This window comes from Micrasema longulum, unplaced genomic scaffold (assembly GCF_059751315.1).
Source record: "Micrasema longulum isolate JH-2025_06_02 unplaced genomic scaffold, ASM5975131v1 h1tg000722l, whole genome shotgun sequence".
Classification (NCBI taxonomy): Eukaryota; Metazoa; Arthropoda; class Insecta; order Trichoptera; family Brachycentridae; genus Micrasema; species Micrasema longulum.
Window position 1 is genome coordinate 47,919 of NW_028277918.1, and position 26,247 is coordinate 74,165.

The following is a 26,247-nucleotide window of genomic DNA, read 5'->3' on the forward strand; positions in this document are numbered from 1 at the left end:
ATAACAAACATAATAACACATAAGTATGTGTGTATATGTTACGTGGTGCGGGGAAACTGGTAAGTGATTTTGGTACATTATTTTGTTTAGATTATTTTTTATGTTTCTCGCATTGAATGGTTTGTTTATACGTCTAGGTGTCGCCTAAGATTATGGGAAAAGATGTTTGTGTAAACAATTTTTGGCTCTCATACTTGTTTATGGTGTTTTTATGTGTTCAAAGTGAGATGTGTCCAAAACGTAAATCGGTCCAGCGTGAGAAGGTAGATGAACCTCTCATAAATCAGCGATAAATGGGTTAAATTATTTTTTTTTATTTAAATGGTATTATTTTTAATATGGCTACACATAATTTAACTGTCATAACTGTTTAAACCATCTTCTTTTTACATTATGTTTAAAACTTGGTGTATCTTTCATTACCTACTTCCATATCCCCTCTATCCCACCTGCCGACGAGTCTCTGAATGGAGGCTTAGCGGGTTATTCCTTTTTTATTTACCTCGCTTTTATTACTCCATTTTGGGAAAACGCGGCGGTGCACAGCTGGGTGTATTTAGACACATCCAACGAGTTTCGAAAATTTGTAAGTGTAAAACCGGGGTGATGAAAAATATCATCGGGGAGAATATTTGTCTAAATGTACAGAGAAAAGTAGGACATGACCATTTCGGCGTACAAAGAGAAAAATTTGAAATTGAAGAACGTAACGAACAAGGTTTTGCTGTAAACCTTTACAGGTTTTTTTACACTTTTCATATATGCGAGGTCAGTACAGAAAATAACGGGAATTTTTTAATTTTTGCGGGTTTTGAGATTCCAATAGTCAATGATTTTTTATTATGTTGGTATAATGCCCCTGAAGTATACTTAATTTTTCAGCTGTATTCATTGTTTGTTCAGAATTCGACAATTTTGGAACAAATTTTGAAGCCACGCGTCTCGTACGAGTAAACTTCGGAGCGATCGCGTTACCTGGTCATCGTTGGCGGGCTTCCGCGCGGCGGGCGGCTGCGGCACGAGCCGGGTGAGCGCGCGGGCGGCGGCGCGCGGCGCCAGCAGCAGCGGCGGCCGGCTCGGCGGCGGGCGCGGCGCGCTGGAGCCCGCGCAGCCGTTGCTGTCGGGCCGCGGCCGGCGCGGCTCCGCGGCCGGCTCCACGGGCTCCGGCAGCAGCCGGTCTCCGTACAGGTCGCGCAGCGTGAACTCAAAAGCGGCGTACGGCGAAGAGTCCTGGAAGAGCAGCGAGGAGGGCGGCTCGGTGGGCGGCAGCAGCAGCGCGGCGACGGGCGCGCCGGCCGACAGCCGCTCCCACGGGTCGCACGCGTCGCGCGCCGGCGCCGCGGGAGGGGACTGCGGCCTGAAGTGGACGCTGCGGGAGAAACGGTTTGTGAAAACAACTGATAACGAGGATCAGGCAGCTTATTCCAACCACGAACCAACCCTATTGGTCAAGAAATGCTTCCGTGGATTTAAATTGAATGTCGTTTTCTCCCGCCTGAGACTGGCCTCGAAGACGAGCATCTTGTTTAAGCTCGAACATGGGATCCAAATTTGGGCAGCTATGATGACTGTTAAGTATCTTGTATGTCTCTAATACAATTTTTAGGTTGAATTTTTATTTCTTAATCTTAAGTAAAAATAAACGTACGTTTTAAAAAAATAATCAAATCAAATATGTGTATATTTTAAGTATCGTAAAAGGCAATTTTGCCATACATGTAAATAAAAAAACTTTAGTTTGCTGTTTTGGGAGTATCAAGTTTGACAATATTATATTAACAATATAGCCCGATGCAGCTGCATGTATCGTTATGTAACTGTCACACAGAAATGTAAAGGAACGGATGTCTCTCACCAGTCCTCGAAGAGCAGGTCGGCCTCGTGCGCCGAGTGGTAGGGCGGGTGCGCGCGGTGGCGGCGCAGGGCGCGCCGCGCCAGCGCGTCCAGCAGGCCGGCGCGCGAGGGCGGGGGAGGGCTGAGGGGCGGCGGCGGGCTCGGGGAGCGGCTCGGGGGGGGCGGCGGCGGCGCGCCGAGGCGGTCCAGCAGGACGCGCCCGCCGCGCCCCACGCGCCGCCGCGCGAGCCCGATGAAGCGCGATGTCGGCTGGCTGAGGGAAGTGAGCGCGTACCTGCGAACGGACATAATAGGCGTAACATACGACGACCGCTTGAGGGAGTTCGGGCCGAGTTCGCCGGAAGAGCGGAAGCAGCGCGGCGAATCGATTGAAACATTTAAAATCTTAACGGAGCAATATCATAAAGTAAACAAATTAATGAATCACTACCTCCTTCTCGTCCAACCCCGTAAAGAACTTTAGGACAAGCCGAGGTGTGGAGCGACGGGATAGCCTCCCCGAGAAAATGCTCGGTTAACGAGTTCAAAAAATGCCTGGACAAAATTAATAATATTTTCTACTCATATTTCCTTTGGGCATTAACTGTACTCGGATCAGCTTAATAGCGGCTAGTGTTAATATAAGCCTATAGAGGCAGGCAGAGTGGGTCACCTCAGGTGTTGGTCAGGATCTCCAGGGAAGGTGTTCTCCTTAGCACAGCCATTTCTCCAAGGGACGTCCACCGAGGGCCCGAAGCTCGCAGTGGGCTGAAATTTTACATTTTTATTTTATTAATTCTCCAAACTTGGGATTCCAAAAGCTTAATTAATTTGTTTTTTTCATCATGTTTAACAAAATTGATGAAGAATAAGAATCCTGTTTGGCTTTTACACACATAAAATTAATATAAAACACGAGTATATATAACATAAAATTTAAAAAATACAGTAGAAATAAATAAAAGATAGAAAAGTTTTGCTATATTCAATTTTTTAATTTAATATTAAATTATTCTTCAATGCAATGTACAGTAAAACCCCTGTTTTACGTTTTTCAAGGGAGCAACAAAAAAAGTGTAAAACTGAGGAAAACTTTAAAGAGAGGAAATGAAAAATGTATGGAAAAAATTAAATTTCTTTAAAATAAAATTATTGTACAAGACTATACTAAATATACTGCAAAAAATTGTACAAACTGATGACAGTGAGATTGGGGATTATTCATATTTACCAATGATATAATTAAAAATATTTTGTATTTTTTCAAACAATACTGCAATGTGTTATTTTTTATTGAATTTAAAATTTAAAAAAAAAAAACATGTTTAAATAATTTTATTATTTTAACCTTAAAAACACAAAAATTAAAATTAGAATTTGCATAAAATGCATACCAATTTTTTTTCCCTAAATATTGGGAAATTTTATTTATATAGTATCACTTTTTTAGTATGGCACCACAAAATTTCAACCGCCATTTACATCGCAGACTGTTTCACACTTTTATGATAACTACTGTTTAAATTATCTCCTTTTCACATTATATGTCTATAACATCAAATAATATTTATATTGCCATTTCTTTAAACTTTCTGCATCGTAATTTATGGATGTAAAGACTTTATTTTTCCTAAACATGCGTCAACTGCATGTCACTATTTAGTCAAATGTCAAAATTAGACCCTTAAACAAAATGGTCAATTACACTGCACCTACTTTGAATTTAGTTTGAGACATTAATTTACACATTTTTTTATTTACCTCAATTTTATTCTTCATTCACGCAGCGGCTCATCTTTTGACAGATCGAATGAGTTATGAAAAAATTTCGACGTAAAACCGCGGATGTAATTTGATAGAATAAAAAATAATTTGTTTGATAATGTTCATGAAAAAAGTATAAATGTCTTATTTTTTGGTGAATAATTGTATTCAACACACTATAATAGGCTTGTTTTTGCGTTTTTATGTCAATTTTCAGAATCAGAGTTTCATGATTGCGTGAAAAAACTGATAAAATCGATTTGATCGGTACATGGTCAGTGATCAGTAATTTCCCATCACTATTGACATGAGTTTGACAGCTGTCATTTTAATCGAGCTAAATTTTAAGGACTATAGTATTATAATTATGTCTATCGCTATTTTTGGGAAAAAGATATGTATTTTTAAGCACTTACATAATATTCTCATAAATATACTCACTGTAGACCGTCATAATGTTTATTTCTTTAAAAAGCTTTTTTAAAGAATCACGACAACATAATGAGTACATACCTCTCACTACCCTCTTTTTTAAAACAAAAACTGCGGAAATATCGGCATATAGTCGGATATCCCACACTAAAATGCCATAAGACATAATAGTGTGAAAGTAGCTAAAATAGACTGTTCCGCTAATATATATAATAATAATAATATAATAAATAGCCGTTGCTACATCCGTCATTACCCGGATCTTTCTTTAGAAATACAGCGCGTATAAAACAATATAAAGAAGCTGTAAGAGCATTAAAAATAAAAATTTAGATAAACAAATAAAATACAATCATACGACGTAAAGAAATAGTTTAAGCAGCTGGGAACGCAATATTATAATTCCATGTTACTACTACTACCATCACACACGTCTATCCCGGCATACGTTTCTAGTTTTTTCCATATTCATACATGCCCTTTGGTTCTGCCTGCTTTTGACATGACCAGACTTAAGATTTTGGTTTATCCGATCGTGCCACGTCTTCCTCGGTCGTCCTCATCTCACGTTACCATTCATTTTCGGCATATATACTTGTTTTACCATTCTTTCTACGTGACCGAACCATCTCAGAGACCCTTCTGAATCTTGTCAATTATACCTGACTCGCCTGATTTCATCATTCGTGTAAACGTGATGCGATGTAAACAGAATATTGACTTCTATTTGATATGGACATATACATTGATTTTTAAAATTTACAGGGCTCACACATCGATGTTGTTAGCATATTGGTTCGCTAGTATATACATTCAGACTACTGGTGAATTTGCGCTGTACTTGGTAGATGTAAACGAACATAAAACACTAAGTAAAACTCCAATTATTTTGATTAACGAGTGCCAGATGTTAACCGGATATGCTGAAATCCGGATAGTTGGATTAACAATTAAATTAAGGCAATGTTTTGAAAATTTACTCTAAGATCACTTTTTTATTGCTTTTCAAATAATTGTAATCACATTAAAAACTAACTTAAACATGTCCAGCAAAGAAAATTGCCCCGACAAAGAATCTCCTCTATTTTTACTTCCCGACCACTGTCAGTCTAGCGGAATAAAGCGTAGCGGTCTCACCATGTGGTACTGGCAGCCGGGCTTCCGGCGGAAGGCGAAGGGGCCCGAGGGGTCGGGCGCGGGGGCCGCCTCCCCTTCCGAGGAACTGCTGGAGCCGGAGAGCGCGCCTGCAACGCAACACACGGCATTATACACGGGGCGAGTTCGCCTAATGGCGGGGCGCTAAATCGCCGTACCGAATACTCACCGTGGTGCAAGGGGTGGGGTTGGGCGACGGTCGAGTGGTGGCGATGTTTTCTCCTCTTGTATTGTCTTTTTTCTCTCTGCAAAGCGAAAAATAACAATATTATTGCTACTGAAAGTGACCTAAGTTAGTAGGTGAAAATTACTATATACGGATCCTTTAATGCTCTAAAATCGCACGTAACAAAATATTTTATGTATTCAATTTACCATAGCACTGTCATACATACTGTCCCATCGACATGCACTTCAGTCCTTAAAATTTAGCTTGATTAAAATGACACCTGTCAAATTCATGTCAATAGTGATGGGAAATTACTGATCACTGATCATGTACCGATCAAATCGATTTTATCAGTTATTTCATGCAAACATGAAACTCGAATATAAAAACGCAAAAACGAGCCTATTTAAGTGTGTTGAATACAATTATTCACCAAAAAATAAGACATTTATATTTTTTCGTGAACATTATCAAACGAATTATTTTTTTATTAGTTCAAATTACATAGATCAATTTGTCCCACCTCTAATGTTTTTGCAAAATGATGTAACCTTGTAAGAACGTCGTTAATAATTAGATTTATTTTAGTTTTTTTTTAGTTTTAAAGCTGATTTATGTTGATTTATATGTCAAGCATTGTATTAATAAAATAAATTAACCTACCAAATATGAATGATTTTTCGTGTGTCAATATAAATCATTCCTTAGACGTTACTACAAAATTATGTCGTCACTTTTTCTGACAACTGTCATTCTAATCATGCTATATTTTAAGGACTATAGTACACAAATATACTTAAACAAATTTACATTTCATCATAATTCCTCCCTTCACACCCACTGACGCATAGGGCACTGCTCTGGTAAACAAAATGCAGCGTATTTCGATCATCCGAATAATGAAATAATGCAGCTTAAGCAACCGTTTAAAATTATATTACAAAAATTATACATAAATTGTGGGAAAACGCAAATTGCGGGGACGTAATTTCGGTTAATTTTGCTGTCAGGTAATTTTGACATCGAGTACAAGCCAATAATATAATGCTTCATGACATTTGTGAGACGGGCGAAGGTAATTGTCTGGTAAGATTTACCATCTACCCATTAAATACAGTACAGTAGGTATGTCATTTTTTCTGCATATCCTGGTTAAAAACTCTGCACACAACTGAGATTAACATATCGCAACAGAGATGTAGAACTATAATAGCCCGATACTTGACGGATCCGGGCTTCAAGGGGGAGATTTATCGAAATAAGAATACTCGCCTCGCACTCCGAGAACTAATTAACAGGGACCCGTCACAATAGATCTACACAGATTGCGGCGACGTCGAGAGCTAATAAGGAGCTAAGGAGCATCTTCAGGAGCTAATATAGCGCCGACCCGCATTTATCAGAATAAGAACATAAATTAACAAAGTTGAAAAGCTTGAAAGTTGCGTATAAAAGTTTAAAAGATGTGACAATGTGCTGACCTGTCTAGCCACCGGGTCGAGGGGCGGGACGGCGAGCACGGGCGCGGCGACCTCGGCCAGCATGTGCCCGCTGAAGTCGCGCGCCTGGTAGCGCCGCTCCAGCAGCGCGGCCGCCAGGCGCAGCAGCTCCCGCTTGGCCCTCTCGCGCCGCCACACCATCTCCAGCAGCGACACGGCGCACGCCAGCTCCCGCCGCAGCTTCACCATCTTCTCGTACGAGCTCTCGTCGTTCTTCCTGCAAGCGATACAATAATGTACTAAACACGTGATCTCTGTATCCCCCCGCGCGAACCCTTATAAAATATGTTCGCAATAAATCATTTTGGATCCTTGCACCGCTCGTATATTCTTCAATCCACCGTGTAGTCAATAAGTCAATTTTAATTAATGTTAGTAAATATTAGTATTTAACCACTTACTGACTTTTTTAGTCTACCGGTTTCGAGACGTACCCGTCTCTTCGTCAGGACGCTCACTGCACCGACATGCAAATACTAAATATACACCTTCACCATCACTGTAGTATTTCAAAAAATACATAAATCACACGCAGATTTACAGAGATGCGAACACCACCGAGTCTAAACATGCATTAAGCTTAATTGATAAATATTTGATCTCACATTGAAGAATTGGTAGGGAGTCGAGAGATGTTTAAATAATAATAATTTTTCAGAGTTTGCTAATCATCTTATAACTTCAAATCATGATTTTGATAAGGATAAAGGAGTAAAAAATTTACTACTACTACTACTACCATTACGCCATTTCCCGTAGGGGTAGGCAGAGAGAATGGACCGCCACACACGTCTATCCTGGCATACATTTCTATATTCATACATCTTGTCATACATGCCCTTCGGTTCTGCCTGCTTTTGACATGACCAGACTTAGGATTTTGGTTTATCTGATAGTGCCACGTCTTCCTCGGTCGTCCTCGTCCCACGTTACCGCTCATTTTCGCCATATATACTCGTTTTACCATTCTTTCGTCGTCCATTTGTTCTACATGACCAAACCCTCTCAGAGATCCTTTATAAATCTTATCAGTTATACGTGACTTAGTTTTTGACTCAATTTGACATTCAAATAATAAGGACTTTAATTAAATAATACGGAGATTTTTCACATTAAAAAATTATATTGCCTTAATGAATAATCAAATAACTTTTCAGTAGAGCCCACTTTTTTAATTAAAAATAAGCGCCCTCGAAGTGATTTTTTACAAAAATGGCGCTATAGAAATCGGCCAAATATTATAATCAATCGGGTAACCCCACCTCTATCCCCCTCCCTCTCAACTCCCTACCAATTTTTCGATATTAGATTATATATTTTTTAATTAAGCTTAGTGCATGTTTAGACACGGTGGTGTTGGCATCTCTATAAATCGGCATGTATTTTTGGAAATACTATATATATACTACGGTGATGGTGAAGGTGGAGCTGTATTTTAGTATTTGCATGTTGGTGCAGTAAGTGTCCTGACAAAAAGACGGGTACGTCTCGAAACTGGTAGATTAAAAAAGTCGGTAAGTGGTTATGTACTAATATTTACTAACATTTGTTAAAAACTTTGACCGCAAAGTTAATGCTTTTAAACATAAATAATAAGTCAATTTTAATTTGACATTGAGCGCGGCGTAAAGTTTGGCAGCTAAGGTGGCACCATCTAGTGGTGAAGATTGGAAAATTCATGGTCAGATCATTTGAGATGACACAATAAGAATATGCCGTGAGATCCACTGCGAACATTTCGGAAGAAATGTTGCTGATTTGAAAAATAAATATTAGCATTAAATTTTTTTCCATCGATAGCCATATCTTAGATAGGACATTATTACATAGCCTTCGCTTGCCAGACCGCCGATACCTCTGCGTTCTTCAACATTCAAAAAGCATCCGAACGGTTTGTGAACTGGGCGAGGGTGCTCCTGGCGCTCGTCGAGCCGGCGGGCCGCGGAGGCGATAACGGCGCCCCTACTGTACCTGTTTTTCCTGGTCTGCATCTTCTCGGTGCGGCGCCGGAAGGCCAGGTAGGGCGAGGGCGCGCCGGGCCGCGCCTCCGTGCGCACGGCCAGCAGCAGGGGCTGCTGCGTGGCCAGGCGCTTGTTGAGCCAGTAGTCGTACACGGCGGCCAGCAGGTGCTCGGCGGGTCCGCTGCGCCCGGCCAGAGCGCGCGCCTCGCCCAGCGTCACCACCGTCTGCCCCGAACTCCGCTCCAGCCGCTCCATGGTCTCCTCGAACTTAAGCTCTGGGGATACAAACACACGTATCACTCGTCGTGAAATAATATTTCACAATTTTGTAAGGTCATAAATTCGCCCCTGAGTAGGGCCTACTAATGTCACTCAACATAAACATTCTCTTTTCATTGCGGTATCTCGGCTTTACGCCGTAAATACCTTATTAAATTACACCTCTCTCCCGCTTCCACTCCCACTGAGCATACTATATACCATTGTGTCTTTCTACATTCCTTTATAATAATTTCTATGCATAAATATGTCCTTAAAAATGCCCATTGGGCGTATATATAAATAAATAAATAAAATAATTAGACTTGTTTCGGTTATAACATCATCATTCCCCTATCTGCACCTATGTGCATAGGGCACTGCATCGGTACACCGATCGCAGCATATCACGATCATTATTTATTACACGAAGGTAAGATGATCAGTCTTACGTTTTAGGTGCCAGACCAGGGACTAAGAAATATTTTAATGTAAAAATGCAATTTAAAATGAATATTTTTCATGTCAACCATGCTGGGAATCGAACCCGAGAACTCTCGCATGGTAGGCAAACGCGCTGACCACTACACCACGAGGCCTATTCGGTTATTACTGGGGTGGAAAACGGGTCACATAACTGACTGACTAACTAGCACTTGAAAGGGGTAATTCTTTATTACACATTTTTCAAGTGGTAAGTGCAGAATGAGTATGGTTGGAGGATTGATTGTTTTGTGGAGTTTTGTGGATTCTGCTTTTCAATTTTTAAACAAAGAATGAGAGAACTATCTCGGAACTGTTAGACTTAGCTATTTATTTATTTATGCTTTATTAAGTTAGTTTATAACATCTTCTAGATTCGAAACTTAGCTGGAAAGATCAAATTATAGAAATATCCAAGCAAATACGGAAATCAGCATACATTTATAAAAGCCTAAGAAATATTTTGAATGCTCAACTTATGAGACAAATTTACTTTGCTTTTTGCCAAAGCAAACTATTATATTATTATATTGCAATTTAGCTCGGGGAGATTGCTCTCGTTCAATCCTTGAACCAGTAAAAATAGCACAAAAATGGATCATGAAGATCATTCTCAAAAAACCCTCGAGGTATTCGACGGAAGATCTATTCACTGAGTTAAAGATATTGGATGCGAGACAATTGTTTGTGAGGTGCCTACTACTTAAATTTTATGATAAATTAAGTGACCTAACACTCGTTCAGCAACACAAATTAACTGTATTGTCCCATTTGTATCAACCGCCTTTGGTAAAAAGCAATACAATGTAATTGCTCCAAAAATATTTAATGATTTATTGCCAAATATAAAAGACTCAAAATGTAAAACAAATTTTAAAATAAAAATAACTGCACATATAAATAGTGTAGCGAGAGATTTTTTGAAAAATATATGTAAATCAATAAACGTAGTACTTTATATAATTGGTACACATATTATTTATATTTTTATGTATTTCATTGCTTTATATTTGTTTTATTATATATTATACTATATTATTTATGTTTAAGTAACATGAATTCTTGGCTTGACTTTATATTTGTATAATAATGATTTTTAATTTCTTACATTTGATTAGCAAGGCAATTATAATTAAGTAGTTTTAGTTTTTCTTTTTTATGTTATTGTTTTATTAGTATAGGACTACTTACGCTCTAAAGATAGAAAATCTCCATCTTAGAACAGGCTGTGCCATGTTAGATGGAGACTATCATAAACAGAGAACACTCCGTTTTCATTTTATAATAATTGGTTTTATATAGATTCCCTGTTATTAAGTATGTATATTATTTTTTTGCAATAAATTTATAAATAAATAAATAAATTATATAAACTCTGAATAACATTACTATTTTTTTATCAAAATTTCTCAATAACATATTTTGTCAAATTAATTTGAAATATTTAGATTTATTCTATTTCCTTTATTTCTTCAGGTAACTCATTGTACAGCTTCAATCCCTTGTACAATGAGTTCAGAGATTCTGTTTTTCTCCTCATTGCTAATCTTATCTTTTTTTACCCCTTTACCATATGTATGACATTGTTGGTTAAATTTTATAATTGTTTTTATTTTATTTATCCCCTTAATTATTTTATGTATAAAAATTGCTACATTATATTTGATTTGTTGCTTTACAGTGAGCGAGAAAATTCTTTGTGCATTCTTTCTACATTAGAATAGAGATTTCTTTTGAGTATTATCCTCATTGCCTTATTTTGAAGAATTTGTATATTTTTAATTTTTCCTTCATTGCATAAAAAAAAGTTTATGATTAAATTACCTAAGTTTACGTTGCAGACCCGGCGGTAAGGCCTGCTTGCTGGTTGCTGCTTGCTAGTTGCGTACTGCGAACCAGTTTGTTTATAAAATAATTCAACATAACATTGGCCAAAGCATTAAATTTAATATACAATGCCATTTAAAAAAAAAATTCTAGACATTTACAAAGCTGTCATCGGCTGGTTCTAAAAACATTCGGACATACTCAAAATATTGTCGGAGTCAGCTTAAAATTGAGATAGTAATAATAAAATTGCGAGGGGTTTCCGCTACGCTACCTGTGAGGTCGCTCCTGCGAGCGCCGGCCGCCGCCTGCTGTCTCTTGAGCCACTTCTCGTCCTCCGAGTCCATGTCGTAGTCGGGCACGTCTTGCTCCAGCCCCAGCGCTGGACACGGATCAATCGTCAACATACATCATCAAAATACTCGAACGTGGACATGTCTAAAGTCGGAAAAATCAGCGTGCATACATGACAAGATGTATGAATGAAATGTGGCATTCTATCATCTCCGCCTACCCCTACGAGGAAACGGTGCGATGGTTTGTTTGTTTACAAAATTATTCTAATTTATTTTTTAACCAATGTAAGCGATCTTATCTAAATCTAGAGGCGTCTCTTCTCCAGCTTCTCCGAGACACTCGGGCGACTCATTCGACATTTTTAAAACCTTATTACGTAACAGGTCGCCTTCACCTTAGGCAGCCTGAAATTGTCTCCACGAAATAAACATTAGGTGTTAACATAAGTTGTGTCTGTTTTTACCAAATTTAAAAATGAGCACCAAAAATTAAACAAAATGGTAAAATCTCACAACGCTGCAGGAACGGCGAGCGAGGGGTGACCTGATAGGGACATGCGAGATACTCAACAGTCGCTACGGCTGTCCAAATTTGGATCCCATGTTCGAGCTTAAACGACATGCTCATCTTCGAAGCCACAGTCTCAGGCTGGAGAAAACCAGATTCAATCTGAATCCACGGAGGCATTTCCCGAGCAATAGGGTCGTCGGTGGTTGGAATAAGCTGTCACGAGAGCCGATCTCAACGCGTAGTCTCTCCGTACTTATACTTTAAATCATAAAAAATCTCAGTCTTAGAACAGGCTGAGCCGTGTTAGATGGAGACAATCCTAACCGGAGGACGCTCCGTATTAATTTTCTAATTTACATAATTAGTTTTATATTGATTATGTAATCATGTCACTATGTAGTATTTAATATGTTTACTTATTTATGCAATAAATTTATAAAATAAATAAATAGGTTCAAAAATGGATTAGATTTCTTTGGGAAAAGTTAAAGAGCGCCAACAACTAACTTTCTTAAGCCCATCAGCTTACAGCAGATCGCTTCAAATTTATATAATAATAATTTGAAAAGTAGGTGCGTAGGTTTTCACTGTCACTGTTGTCAATATTTTTTATTTTATCTAGTCTTCGGTAGTTGAATTCGTTCCGACGTTTCGGCTACCATTGCGGAAGCCATCTACAGGGTAAACTAAATAGTAGCTGAAACGTCGGAACGAATCCAACTTACACGGGATCATCCAAAAAAAGACACATATTTATTTATTTAGACGCCCTATGGGCTTTTACATTTATTAGCGATACATTCAAGTGCAGCAGTGTACACTTAAATACATGACTTATTTCAAATTTTATAAAAAATAGCACAATGGATTCAGTGGGTATTAGGTATTCCCATTACGATACTGTTTTCCAAATTGAGAATCCTCAAATAATGTGTAATCTGCAAGCTTACCCTTGGTGAAAAAAACCGCCACTGGATTTAAGATGTTCAACATATAGTATACTTATTTGTATGAAGAAATAAGCCGGAATAGTCGGCTTATGTTTTATAAATATTTATATTTGTAGAAAAATACAAATTGTGGCGATGATAAATTAGAAATAGTAATTATTTGTTTGTTTTTCTGTAAATAATGTTACCGTAAAACATTATTAGGGTTAGAGCCAGTGTAGTTGCATGCGATATTGGATTATGTGGTCAAATTTGCGAAGATTAAAGACGTAATGTATACAAAAATTATACAATCGTTCCAAATTATCAAGCAGTCCAGAATAAGCATCTGGGTAACATACACCTGCATAATCAAGGAGTGGGAGAAGTACGCTCCGGACTAATGTTTGCTTAACATTCATTGGCAAGAAATTCTGCAACCTTCCAAGCGAGTGCAAACTGCTACAAAGTTTAGGACTAACTTCGTTAACCCGATCGTGTCACTCTAAATGCCCATGTGACTTCAACTTATGGATTATATCGCTCTGTTAAGATTTAGAATGTCTCAATCTCCGCCTCCGCTCTTCCGGCTAATATTCCAGAGAGATCGTTTCTCGGACAGAACAGGATGTCAGCGAGGGGCGGTACGGTTACTCACGCTGCATGTGTATCAGCTGCCGGGGCATGCGGTAGTCGGGCGGGTAGATGCGGTCGTGCGCCGCGCAGTCCGACACCTCCATGACCTCGGGAGTGGGGATGATGAGGCCGGTGCAGATGGCCCTTTGGAGGTGGTGCTCCTGGAAACGTGCGCAAACTGTTTAGCACATGTCACATAAAATCACATACACATATTAAACATCTTTTAGCACGGGGAATACATTCCAAGCAGTACTGTGTACAAAAACATATACTAAAAAAGAAGTACAGCAGATATATTTCCTTGTATAAAAATTAGCGATGATTCAATTAAAATAAACAAGTAATCGAATGAATTATTGAAATTTCATCAGCCTCATGTAGTGGTCGGCGCGTTTGCCTACCACGCAAGATGTCTCAGGTTCAATTCCCGACATGGTCGGCATGAAATATTCATTTAAAAAGGTGTTTTTACACTAGGATATTTTAACGCCTCGAAGATGTTTTCCCTCTCTGTTGCAACAAATTAAAATATGAATGGCTCCCTAGGGAGGAAATCTAGCCAGTCTGCAAGCATTTGGACATACTCAAAACATTGTTTGAATGCAGTTATGCAGAAAGCAGCCAGCCGTAGAAAAGTGAAACTGAGATAATAGCACTTTTGTGAAAAGTGTAAATAATCAAATCTACACAACACACAACAGTTGGAATGTTTTTTACTTTGGCAAATGATAAAAAATGCATGCATTCGTTTTTTTATAATACAAAGAAGAATTGAATCATGTACTCGTATGACGCGATTAAATGATTTTAATGACAGCCAGATCTAATATTGAATGAAACCTCATACAAACTCTGAATGTATGAGGTGACAATCATTTTTATGACATTTTCAAAAGGTGGCAAACTCAGGACCAACACCGCTGGGCATCGAGATCAGATGACGTTAATGACACTATCTAAGCGTCTAAGTACCTGATTGGTGTTTTCGCTGACATTGAAAAAATATCACACATGGTTAATATTGCGCGTAAAAAATCCAGGGTTTGTCAACCCCGTAAGTACCGGCTCAGCACCACATTACAATTTACAACTTCTTTTGTAGTTTATGAATGACATCCTTATTTCGGGGGTTTTCAACGCTTTCCAGTTTTTTGTTTTGTTTTATGGCCAGTGCATAATAAACAATACGAGTGGGTAGTGGGTGATGTCAGATCAGTTAAAAACTAACTCGTAAAAAAGGGGCAATTATTTGTGTAATAAAATGTGGCGCAAAAGTCTTGAGGTGTGTAAAACCTTCTTATCCACCGTGTAAACATTGTGGAAAAATAAGAATGTTTATTTATCTGCATTTTAAATTTAGAAAGTAGTATGTTTGTAAGCATTTATTATAATTTTCCTTCGTAGTTTTATTTTTTTATTATCTGCAACTATACATATTATATTATATTTTGTTTGCTTAGTGACGATACGCAATGGCGATTGGATTTTAAAAAAACCTTCCTCTGGTATAACGAGTAAAGCTTATAATAAGCAAATTCAGTCGGCCCCGTCTTCCTCGCAATAACTAAGTTTGACTGTATATGAATTTTTTTCATTAATAGTATATTCCTAAAAAAATACACATCGACATGTTGACAGAGCTGACTTTGTCATGCCTCATGGGCGTTGGATTTGTGAGCACCCTGACATTTCATGAACACATAGAGACAATCAGTGGTAATGCATTGAAGATGTCAGAATTTGTTCTGCGTACTGCCAGAGTTTTCGAAAATACCCGCATACTGAGAACTCTTTACAACTCCTCGGTGCGAAGTAGACTCGAGCGTGGCTCGATGGCCACATGAACTGAGGTACTCTTTTATGATAGAGAAAATCTACACGAGAGAAGGCGGGTATTATCCTCGGCTCTACCCGACCGAGTTTCTCCAGGGTATGCTCGGCTACAACAGTTTAGAGACTAGAAGGAATGTGTATTTGACTACACATTTCTATCGATTGTTGCGCGGTATGGTCGATAATCCTGAGATTATGATGAGCATAGGTTTGTATGTTCCCGATAATTACCTAAGACAGCGTCAGCATAGATTGTTTCATATTCCGATATACATGAGCATCCTGCCGTTGGATGGGCTACCGCTACGCTGAACAACATCGCTCTGGATATTGATCTGTTCCATGTATCCGAAGGGGTTATCCGGAGCAGGATTCTCCTACTACTTTGACGCGAGTCTCTTGAGTTTCATGTATTTTTTTCTTTTTAATAATATGTACGTTTTGAAAGTGTGTTTGTAATGTATATTTTATATTTAAATAAATAAATTAATTGAATTGAATTAAATGCCTCGGTAGAAAAGTTAAGTATACTGTCTCCATTCGTCCATGCGCTTCGCAGCGGCAAGATGTTTGGTCATATTAGCTTTCATATTATGTAAAGTTATTTCTAGCTTGATCTTCAAAGAGGGTATAGATTTCTAACTGTCCATGCACTCTGAGATGCAGGATATGTTGTAATCTAGATTCTTTTTGTAAACGTGTTTTTATATTTTTGATTTATCTATTTTTTAAAATATTTTTTGTTTAAAAACATTTCTTTAAATAGAGGGCTAGATTGTAATCATCCATGCGCTCTGTAGCTGCGAGATGTTTTTATCTAGCTTCTATGTATTACTAAAATTAAAACTAATCTATTGGAAACGAGGAATTAAAATTCCAACCGCCTATGCGCTCTGTAGCTGCAGGACGTGTTGGGATGTTTATTGTACAGCGCAAAGTGGCGCTATATAAATTATAAACAATAATAATAATATTCAAAGTTGATAATTTCTCTTCCAATACAGGATACTATATCCCTCTATCTCACATGTGAAGACAGTAAAACAAAGGGAATCATTTATATAGAGGAGACTAGGTAAGTTTCTTTAAAAGTGGGGTTTTTCAATTATTGTCATTTTAGATCATCTTTTGTATGTGCCTGCCTTTAGCTTGTAACGGGAGTTTTTTTAAGACTGATAAGAATTAAAATATAAGAAACAAACATTTGATAAAATAAGTTTCTCTTTATTGTGTTCAAAAGCATAAAAATACACATTTATTATTGGCTAATGTCCTCCGCAATTAACAGTCCGTAGCGCATTCTGTCGGTTAAATTTATTTATTTATTTATTTACATAGGGCATTATTTCCTTTATTCCATTTATTAGGGTGTTATATTGGCTGCCGATGTTACAAGAGTTGTCGGTTTATTTCCATAGACCGTGAAATGAATGTAGCCCGATAGGAAAAATCCAATGGCGTCAAATCATAGGATCGTGGAGGCTAAACGGCGAGACCATTTCTGAAAATAATGATGTTACCAAACTTGTTACGCAGTAACTTTACGGTTCACAAAGAACCCTGTATCTTTTAAGTTTGTAAGGGAAAATTCTTGATGGAAGTTCATTGTAATTTATTATAGAAATAAAAGACGAGTGAACTTTAATTCCGCAAATTTTGAATATCCAATTAAGACAAAAATAATTTATTTCAATTTACTCTCACGTAATTTTGAATTATCTATCCTTACCTCTGTTTTGTATAAATATATTGAATTCCTTAATAAAGATACCAGTCTCGAAGATGTTGCGAAAGCGATGAAACCGGTCACTGGATATTCCAAATTTGTGGATCACTCGTCTTTTATTTCCATAATAAAGAACCCTTTAAGTTGGACGAACTGAACGCTGATTTTGAAATTGTGATTTGAAAATTTTGAATCGGGTCGTGATCCCGTGGCTAGGGTCTCCGACTCACGGATCAGAGGTGCGAGGTTCATACCCCGCTCTACCCGAACTTGATTTCCATTTTCTAATAGCGAGTTATTTACAACTCGTTGAAAATGGCTACCAAATTTGAAATATTCAGGTATATCACAAGAACGCTTAAAAGTAAATTTCTATAATTCACATGCGTCATTCCAGTACAAGGCATTCCATCATTAGTTTGAGTAGTGTTAGATAGCAGAAGTGTAAACAGAAATTGTCATTACACTTATTTGTTAATAAATTAGTATAAACCAACAAATGTTTGCAGACTGGCTGGATTTCCTCCCTAGCACACGTATTTGTGTGCAGAAATAAGCTGACGAAATCTGCTAGTTTCTTCGTTCGCCAAGAACAAGCTGGGCGCTTGGCGCCGATACTTTTATTTATTTTTGGAAGAATATATAAACGGTGATAATAATTTACAATAAATAAGACATATTTTGTTTATTTTCCCACAAACATTACTTTACATTTCCATAAGCTGATTTCTGGAAGTTTATATAATCCAAATATACCAAAAGAGATCAGTTTGTACGTACCCAATAATTATACTAGAGCGAGATCTCATTTGAAATATGTATCTTTGAATAAATAAATAAACAAAAATTAAAAAAGGGCAGAGTGATACGGCGTTCTATCATCTCTGCCTACCCTTGCAGCGTACCGTGAAATCTTTTTAGCCGTTCTTTCACCGTCCATTGGCTCAACATGTCCAAACCGATGCTGAACTCCTTTCGTGATTTTGGCAATAACGCTTATCTCAGTTCCGCATCTCAACATTTGCGAACCTATCTTCAGAGATGGGCGTAACTAAATTTACAATGCAATTGAATTATTGATCTGGTTGATAACTAATTGAATAAGTAATCTCATTAAATCGTATTTCATTACATTGTAATTTATTTACTCAGGACATGTTATGAAATCTGTTGTAATGTATTTGATTACAAAGTAATCTGATTTGAATGTGTTCGAATACTTTGTAATTTTAATACATTGATACTAGTAAAAATTCTAAATACAATATGTACCTGATGTCATCCTCAAAATTTATTGTTTATTTATTTATTTCTAAATGTTTAAAAGGTATTAAGTCTGTTACTTATCCTATAGTTGATAACTGTGTTTCCTTTTCAAAATTTTAAACAATTTTATCGATAGTCCATATCTCTCGGAGCGTATTTCAATCAATTGTCCCGTAAAGTCAACACGACAAGTTCATTTTTTTTATAATTCATTGCTCAAAAAAAATTATGTTCAAAACTCATTTATTTATCGTAGCTGCTCCAAATTTAATTTACTTTTTCCCCATTTAGATATTTTTAATACAAAATTTTGTGACTTCAAAAAAAACTTTTTGAAACACTGTAAAATGAAACATTTGTCAGTGTGTAATAAGTTTATGTTCCTTTAAATATGTTTATTTTATTATGATATCAAAATTTAGAATTGGTCAACTGTATTATGAAAATCCCTCTCCTCCACTCCTCCACTCCTCCACTCTATTTCTTCATCCCTCAACCTTCTTACGAGCTCTTTTTTTTTTCTCATGTTTTATGTAATATATAATTTTTCTTTTTAAATCTATTTTAACAGAGAGGGAAAACGTTTTTGAGAAGGGAATATGGAAGTCTAGGCATTTACAGGGCTTATGACCTGTCATTGGCTGGTTTAAGTGAACAACATGAATATGAACAACTCCCTAGGAAGGAAATCCAGCCAGTCTGCAAGCATTTGGACATAATCAAACATTGTTGAATTACTACCTGGTAAAAGAAGAAGTATAAAAATTTGAAAATTGTTTTCAGGTGTTGCCTAGTAGATGATTTGGTTCAGCCGGATGAATCTCACCCACGTGATAAAGGTTTCAGCTCTTTTACTTCACAAAAGTCAACAGGTGGAAGAGTTGAGGAAACTTATGCCACTTAAACCAGCCAATGACAGGTCATAAGCCCTGTAAATGCCTAGACTTCCATATTCCCTTCTCAAAAATGTTTTCCCTCTCTGTTGAAATAAATTTAAATATGAACAACTCCCTAGGGAGTAAATCCAGCCAGTCTGCAAGCATTTGGACATAGTCAAACATTGTTGTATTATTTTTCTCTTTACTGTGTAACATGTTCTCTCATTATATTTGTGAAAAATTTTAACTGGATGTATGTACTATTTTTTTATATTTTGTATTCTTATATAACAACTGTTGTTTTTCCTTAGTAAATAAAATAAAAAACAGCCACCGCCGTACATAGAACGAACTGAGCGAAGCGTGTGGAGCTAGCGTCCCTTTCACGTCCACTCTAGTCGGCGCAAGGTTGTGCAATGGAGGTTGTGTTTTTACACAATGAAATGTGTTTTTTTTGGAGGGAGTCGTCGCAGGCGCCTATTTACGTTGGCCACTCTCAAATAAAACTATACTTAAAAGTAAAAAATAACCTTCTATGTAGGCCGGATAAATCGTATCGAATCGTTGCAACATCGTTTGCTAAGAAAAGTAGCATGGCCAATCATCCATGCTCGAGAGGGGAGACTACACTTACGGAGAAATGGACTCAATGTTCAAAATCTCAAGTCTACAAAAACGTAGAAATAACATTGACTCCATATTTATGTTTAATTTACTGAATGGCTTAATTGATGTACCATCGTTACTTGAACAAGTGGCATTCGATGTTCCAATCCGCCGATTGTGAAATAATAATGCGCTGTTCCTCGATCAACACAGCACAAACTATGGCTCGCATGCACCAATGTCCCGATTGTGTCGTATTGTAACCTCGAGACAAGATCTGGACTTTTTTAGTGTAAGTCTTTATAGATTTAAAAAATCACTAAGATAGACCGGATCTTGCCTTGAGGTAATAATTTTTTTTATTGTCCTAGCTTTAATTTTATTAAGTTGTATTTTATTAGTGCCTGTATTTATTATAAGAAATTGTATTTACCATCGTTAGAATGGACTGCATAAGTCCGTCAAATAAATAAATAAAATAATTTGAATGATTAAGTTATAATTAATAAACACATACAGTCGGGGTTTTTACTCTATACAATAGTAAGCCATCGACGTGACTTCGTAGTGAAGAAAATATAGTCTCTGTTACGTATCATTATTGATTCCGTTTCGCGCCGTTCATAAGAGTTAGGCCAGTCCATGGTGATTACCTGGCGAATTTTGCGATCAGACTCAAGCCTACATCCGTATAAGATGGTATGAGAATTTGCCGATTGGGCTCTAGAAAAGATGGAAGGAAATGCCGACTTTTATCGAAAAATCATCTTCCTAGGTGAGGCTTATTTTTGTTTAAACAGCTACATTAATAAGCAAATTTGCCGCTATCGGTGCAAAGCAAATCCTGGAGTGATCGACGAGGCTCCATTACATCTGGAAAAACTCACTGTTTGGTGTGGATTATGGTACGGTGGCATCATCGGGCAATATTTTTTCAAAAATGAGCAGAAATACCGTTACTGAGAATGGTGAGCGCTATCGTGCCATGCAGAATGATTGTTTATATTTATTTATTAACGGACATTGTCCATGTATACAATTTATAAGGTTTAAATATTACAATAAAAGAATAGTTTAAAACATTTAAAGAAAAAAGAAAGAAGCATTGACAAACATAAGGGACATCGAGACAAGATCTGGACTATTTATTTAGTGCTCGTTTAAATCGTTGTAAACTTAAACCAAAAAGTCCAGATCCTGTCTTGAGTTAACAATACGACAAAGGCGGGTCATTACATTTTTTTTTTTTTTTTTTGCACCACAACAGGCCAGGAGGCCTAATTACAGTGGTGAATTACATCACAGAGCACCCAGGCTTGAGAAAAATCACATTTTATTTTTGTGTTCTCACCGGGAATCGAACCCGGAACCTTCCGTGCGTGAGTCAAGCGTCTTGACCACTACACCACGGAGGCCGCCATTGGAGAATTTAGGCCATAGTTTGTTCTATGCTGATTGATGAACAGTACTTCATTGTTTCTCAATCTACGAGTCGGAATATTGAATTTTACTTTTACTTTTTTATTATATCCCCAAATTGAATAAATTGATGAGGACGGTATTCCTTTTTAACAAGACGGCGCAACTAACTATACAGCGGGCGTTACGATGGAGTTATTGCTTGAAAAATTTGGTGAATCGGATATTTCGCAAAAAAGTCCTTACAACTCGCCACCGAGATCTTGTGATTTAACACCACTAGACTATTTTCTGTGGGGCTATGTTAAACCGCAGGTTTACAGCGACAAACTCGAGACTCTAGATGAGTTCGAAGTCGACATTCTCCGCACCATCGCCGCCGTATACGAAATGCCGCAGTCATCGAGAATCAGTGTCACCGTAGCGATCAGGGCGAGAGAAGCCGCAGTGGTCATTTAACCGATATTTTGTTTAAATCATAAATGACATAAGACGTACCATCTAATAAAACCATTACGCGACTTTTTTGATCAAATTTAGTGTTTTATTTCAATTTCAAATCTTATCGTTCTTATCGGTAAACCCTATAATATAGTCTGTCTTTAAATTTGGTATTGTATATTGAACAAGGCCTGTGGAACAGAACATTTTTTTCAACAGACATTCGATCCGGATAACATTACTGTACAGTCTCGCAACACTACGGTTTTCACCCTTCGGTGGTGACATACGGACTAGAAATCATGTCATGTCTGTGACGCAGAAACGTAGACAGAAATTGAAATGCACGCAGCGACATGGATCCTCTTTCCACGGAGAAAGACAGATGCTCGGCGTATGCCTAGGGGACAGAATAAATAAATTAAGAAATTAGGCGCCGAACCGGAGTCGTGGATATCATTGATCGTACAGAAAAATTAAAATGGCAGCGGGCGGGATACTCGGCGACACGAAATGAGGACCGGAGGACACCGAGAATAATAAAATGGCAAACAAAAGAGACGTCGGAAGGCCAAAAAAACGTGGGCTGACGACATTGCCTCGATAGCCGGTAGAACGTGGATGAAAAAAGCGAGGGATAGAAAGGAGTGAAAACATTCGGAGGAGGCCTTCGTCCAGCAGCGGAGAGAACGAGGCTGAAGAGGAGAAGAAGACGCGGATCTGAGATAAAACTTAAATGGAAATTCTTGTATTCTTATTGAGTTATAAAACTTTAGTCAACGGTGTCAAAATCCAGCAGTACCCGATGAACGAAACAGGAATCGAACGCGAGATATCACAAAATGCTAACAGCTATACTGCGAAAGCGCCCCATCTATAACCATGTTCGGACATAATATGTATGGATAGGAATTTAAAATTTAAGGTTATGTAAACAAATATGTGATCGTAAGTGTCATTTTAATTTACCGTTTGTATGTAAAATAAATAAAGGGTCAAACATGAGTGGGATTGGAGTATTTTTTCGATCGGTATATTAATTAGGATGAGGCAAATTGATCGCGCGCGTAAGTTATCGAAACACGGGTCTGTCATATTTCGTATTTGTTTTACGAGCATATCTTCGAGTTCGAGAAGTCAGCCGGTGTTCGTATACGGCGTCAGTCCGACCCTCCGAAAGTCAATAATCGCGTAAATAGCATTCCCATCGGCTCGTGCGATAATATTTTGTAAGTAAATAAATCGACATTGTTTGACAACAGGCCCGCGAAAACCGACATCATGTTTTGCAACTTTTTGACAGTTGAAAGTTTGTCGGGCGAACCTCGGGCGCGAATAGACCGACGCGTTTAATTGCATTTTATTTTTGGATTACACGAGCATTTTAGGCGTTATTTGGCAATAAATTTACGGAATTTCGGGAGAAATAACGCGGTAAAAACATGCAGCACCCCTGGCGGACGGTTCCGTAAGCTATCAAAAATCATCATGGCCGAAAGAATGGCGGATGCTTTTCTATATTTTCCAGCAGAAAACCGAAATTACTCACGCATTCCTCCTCCTTTTCCATCCCGGAGGGCATCTGGGGCACGGCCCTGTTGATGGCCGAGTAATCCGGGAGGTCGGGAAGCTCCTCGGCGAGGTAGACGGGCATCGGTTTCGATGCGTCGAGGGCCCTCGCCCTGAACGAGAGCTTCGACATTTTTGTTGACAGAACAAAACACGCTAGTGTCGAAACAAAAACGCACTGAAAAAACACTTTGTAGGTCCTTCGAGAGGTCCTAAAGGACCCAAAAATAAACTGGGTGTTCCCTAGTTCGTTCCCATTGTTGAAATTTGCACACACTCAGTCACAATTATGGAAAAACAACATTGAAACTTTACATGTCGAGCGTGCCTCACAGAAAGCCATCATGGCGGCTTTCCGTTTGGCGAGCGACCATGACCAACTTGCTACGAGCACGCTGCGCGCGGGAAGCGAACTGGCGGACACGTTGCCATTCAAAATAAACACTTTTTTCCCCAAAACTACATAAATCTACATAAATGATACTTGAATTTGTAAACAAAACTATTTAAATATTTTAAAAATTATATTAATTATATTTAAACACTGCGACACTCATTATTCTAGATTTTGAGAATGGGATAATTTATTGCAGATATTACTTTGAGGTGGTGCGAACTAAAAATTATGTTTTGAGTTAATATTTCCTGATTACTTTTAATATAAATGTATTTATTGAGTTTAAACGAGAATGTTTTTAAGGGGTGTGTCTGATCATTTCAACAAGTTATTTTGGTGTCAATTAGTGTACAAAACTATTGTTTTATACGAGGTGATAAGAAATTTTTAAACTAGTAATGTTGCCAGACTCTATAAATATTTCCCTTTGTCGGTAAAATGTCACTATTAGTATTTTTTTAATATGGGCATCTTTACTTTGACAGGACATAAAAAAATTTCAAAAGAGTATGAGTTATTTATTCTGTACATTTACTTTAATTTTTTAAGAACTTTTTTAAATTTTACCATATTTACATTTTTTTATAATTCTTTGGTAACGAAAAAAAGTCGACTTGACATATTTTATAAATACATATAAGGTGATTCATCGATTAACTTAGTGAAAGATAATGAGACAGCAAGCAATATGCCTGTTGATAAATGGTGTATTTGATCGAAAGTGTACAATTTTAAATGGCGTAAGGGTCAATAAGGGGTCGTAAGGGTCTTAATTTTTTTTCTCGTAAATTGGTGAAAATTGTTTTGAAATATATTTCTAATATGGTAATTGTAGTTTTTTTAGATCTCAAAAGGATTTTTTGGGGCTTCAAGACAGAGATTTTTTTTTTTTAATAGGATAGGGATAAAAGAAAAGTCAATAAAATGGTTCCAGGAGTATTTGAGTGACAGATATTAAATAATAAAATGAATGACGAAGTTTATGAGCCGCTAAAAAATTCATTGTAAATTTGTTTTAAGACTGTTTTTAAAAAAATATATAAATTAAGGATATTGTAGATACTTAAATTATTCTAAAATAAGAAATTTTGCAGACGATACCATTGTGTACCCGGGAAAAATTATAAAACAATAATGGACAAATTGAATCATGATTTAAATAATGTATCTCTGTGGCAAAAAATAATAAATTTAAAGTTTATATAAAGAAAACCAAATTTATTAATATAGGAAACAAAATAATAAAAATAACGCCATCAAACGTAATAGATACTGAAACACTAAAAAAAAATTCAAGAAATAATTTGAGAAAACCGTTACATTACGTATAATATAATCGTTTTAGCCTAAGTTATTATTTTTCGTAATTATTTGTCCGCCTCGTAGTATAATAGTTAGCGCGTTTGCCTACCATGCGAAAGGACTCGAGAGGGTTCGATTTCCGACATGGTTGACTGGAAAAATAAATGAATTTTTGTAAAATAATATTACAATTATTTGCAGGTACATTCACATGTTTATTAAACCCTGTCACATCCGAAACCACGAAACTCAGTATGAGTAAGAAGACATATTGGCACATTAAACATTTTTTTTAGAACGAATAAAATGAAAAAATCAAAAAAATCAAAAAAGCAAATGGTTGCTTACTTCTACAGGGGAGAAACAATGAGGGGGAGGGGGAAGGCTGATAATGCGCTACGCTCCCCTCACTTTTCCCCCGCAGAAGTAAGTTACCATTTGTTTAAAATATTTTATTAAAAAAAAATATTTTTTCATAATATTTTTTAAATATGATAATATGTCTTCTTACCCATACTGATCATCGTGGTTTCGGATGTGACAGGGTTTAAAGAACATCCTGTACATTGTTAATGTATTCGAAAAATATATGTATAGTTAAAACAATGTTTTAACGCAAGTATATTAATTTCATCATTCCTGGGCAGGCATATGAAGCGTAAGACTAATCATCACAAAAAATGATCAAAATATGCTGCGATTAGTGTACTATATCAAAAAAAAAATTCATGGTGACGACTGTTTGAATAAAAACTTATTTCATTTGCATGATCATTACAAAATATGTGAAAGAAAATGTTTTTTTTTTTATTAAAATTTTTACGAATGTAGATTTATGAAAACAATGTTAGTTATTTACATTTCTATGATTTTGTTGTATTTTGAAAAAAAATGTCACTAAGTTCTTACCTACTGAATTAATTTTCCTCATAAATGATCTATTTTACACATGGCAACATAAAACTTCCATGTTTAGTCAAATCAACCACTGCATTAATATTTTGAAAATTTGCCGCACTCGATATTGCTGATTACGTGTCCATGAAATAAAAAT

The 26,247-nt window shown here is 37.1% G+C and overlaps 1 protein-coding gene across 2 annotated transcripts in view; it reads right to left on the reverse strand.

Annotated features, from left to right (window-relative positions):
- The window catches only part of E(Pc) (Enhancer of Polycomb), a 43,984-nt gene extending 20,075 nt beyond the window's left edge, over positions 1-23,909 (reverse strand). The window contains exons 1-10 of one of the 2 annotated variants that reach the window (XM_088229905.1): positions 23,475-23,909; positions 13,776-13,914; positions 11,656-11,763; positions 8,824-9,088; positions 6,835-7,069; positions 5,354-5,429; positions 5,167-5,273; positions 2,507-2,601; positions 1,856-2,128; positions 976-1,369 (exon numbers count right to left, since the gene is read on the reverse strand). In XM_088229905.1, coding sequence (XP_088086031.1) covers positions 976-1,369; positions 1,856-2,128; positions 2,507-2,601; positions 5,167-5,273; positions 5,354-5,429; positions 6,835-7,069; positions 8,824-9,088; positions 11,656-11,763; positions 13,776-13,914; positions 23,475-23,627 — 1,845 coding nt within the window. In that variant the 5' untranslated portion in view covers positions 23,628-23,909. The remainder of the gene's footprint in view (positions 1-975; positions 1,370-1,855; positions 2,129-2,506; positions 2,602-5,166; positions 5,274-5,353; positions 5,430-6,834; positions 7,070-8,823; positions 9,089-11,655; positions 11,764-13,775; positions 13,915-23,474) is intronic. The other variant, XM_088229906.1, reaches the window with a different exon arrangement.
- Between the last annotated feature and the right edge of the window lie 2,338 nt (positions 23,910-26,247).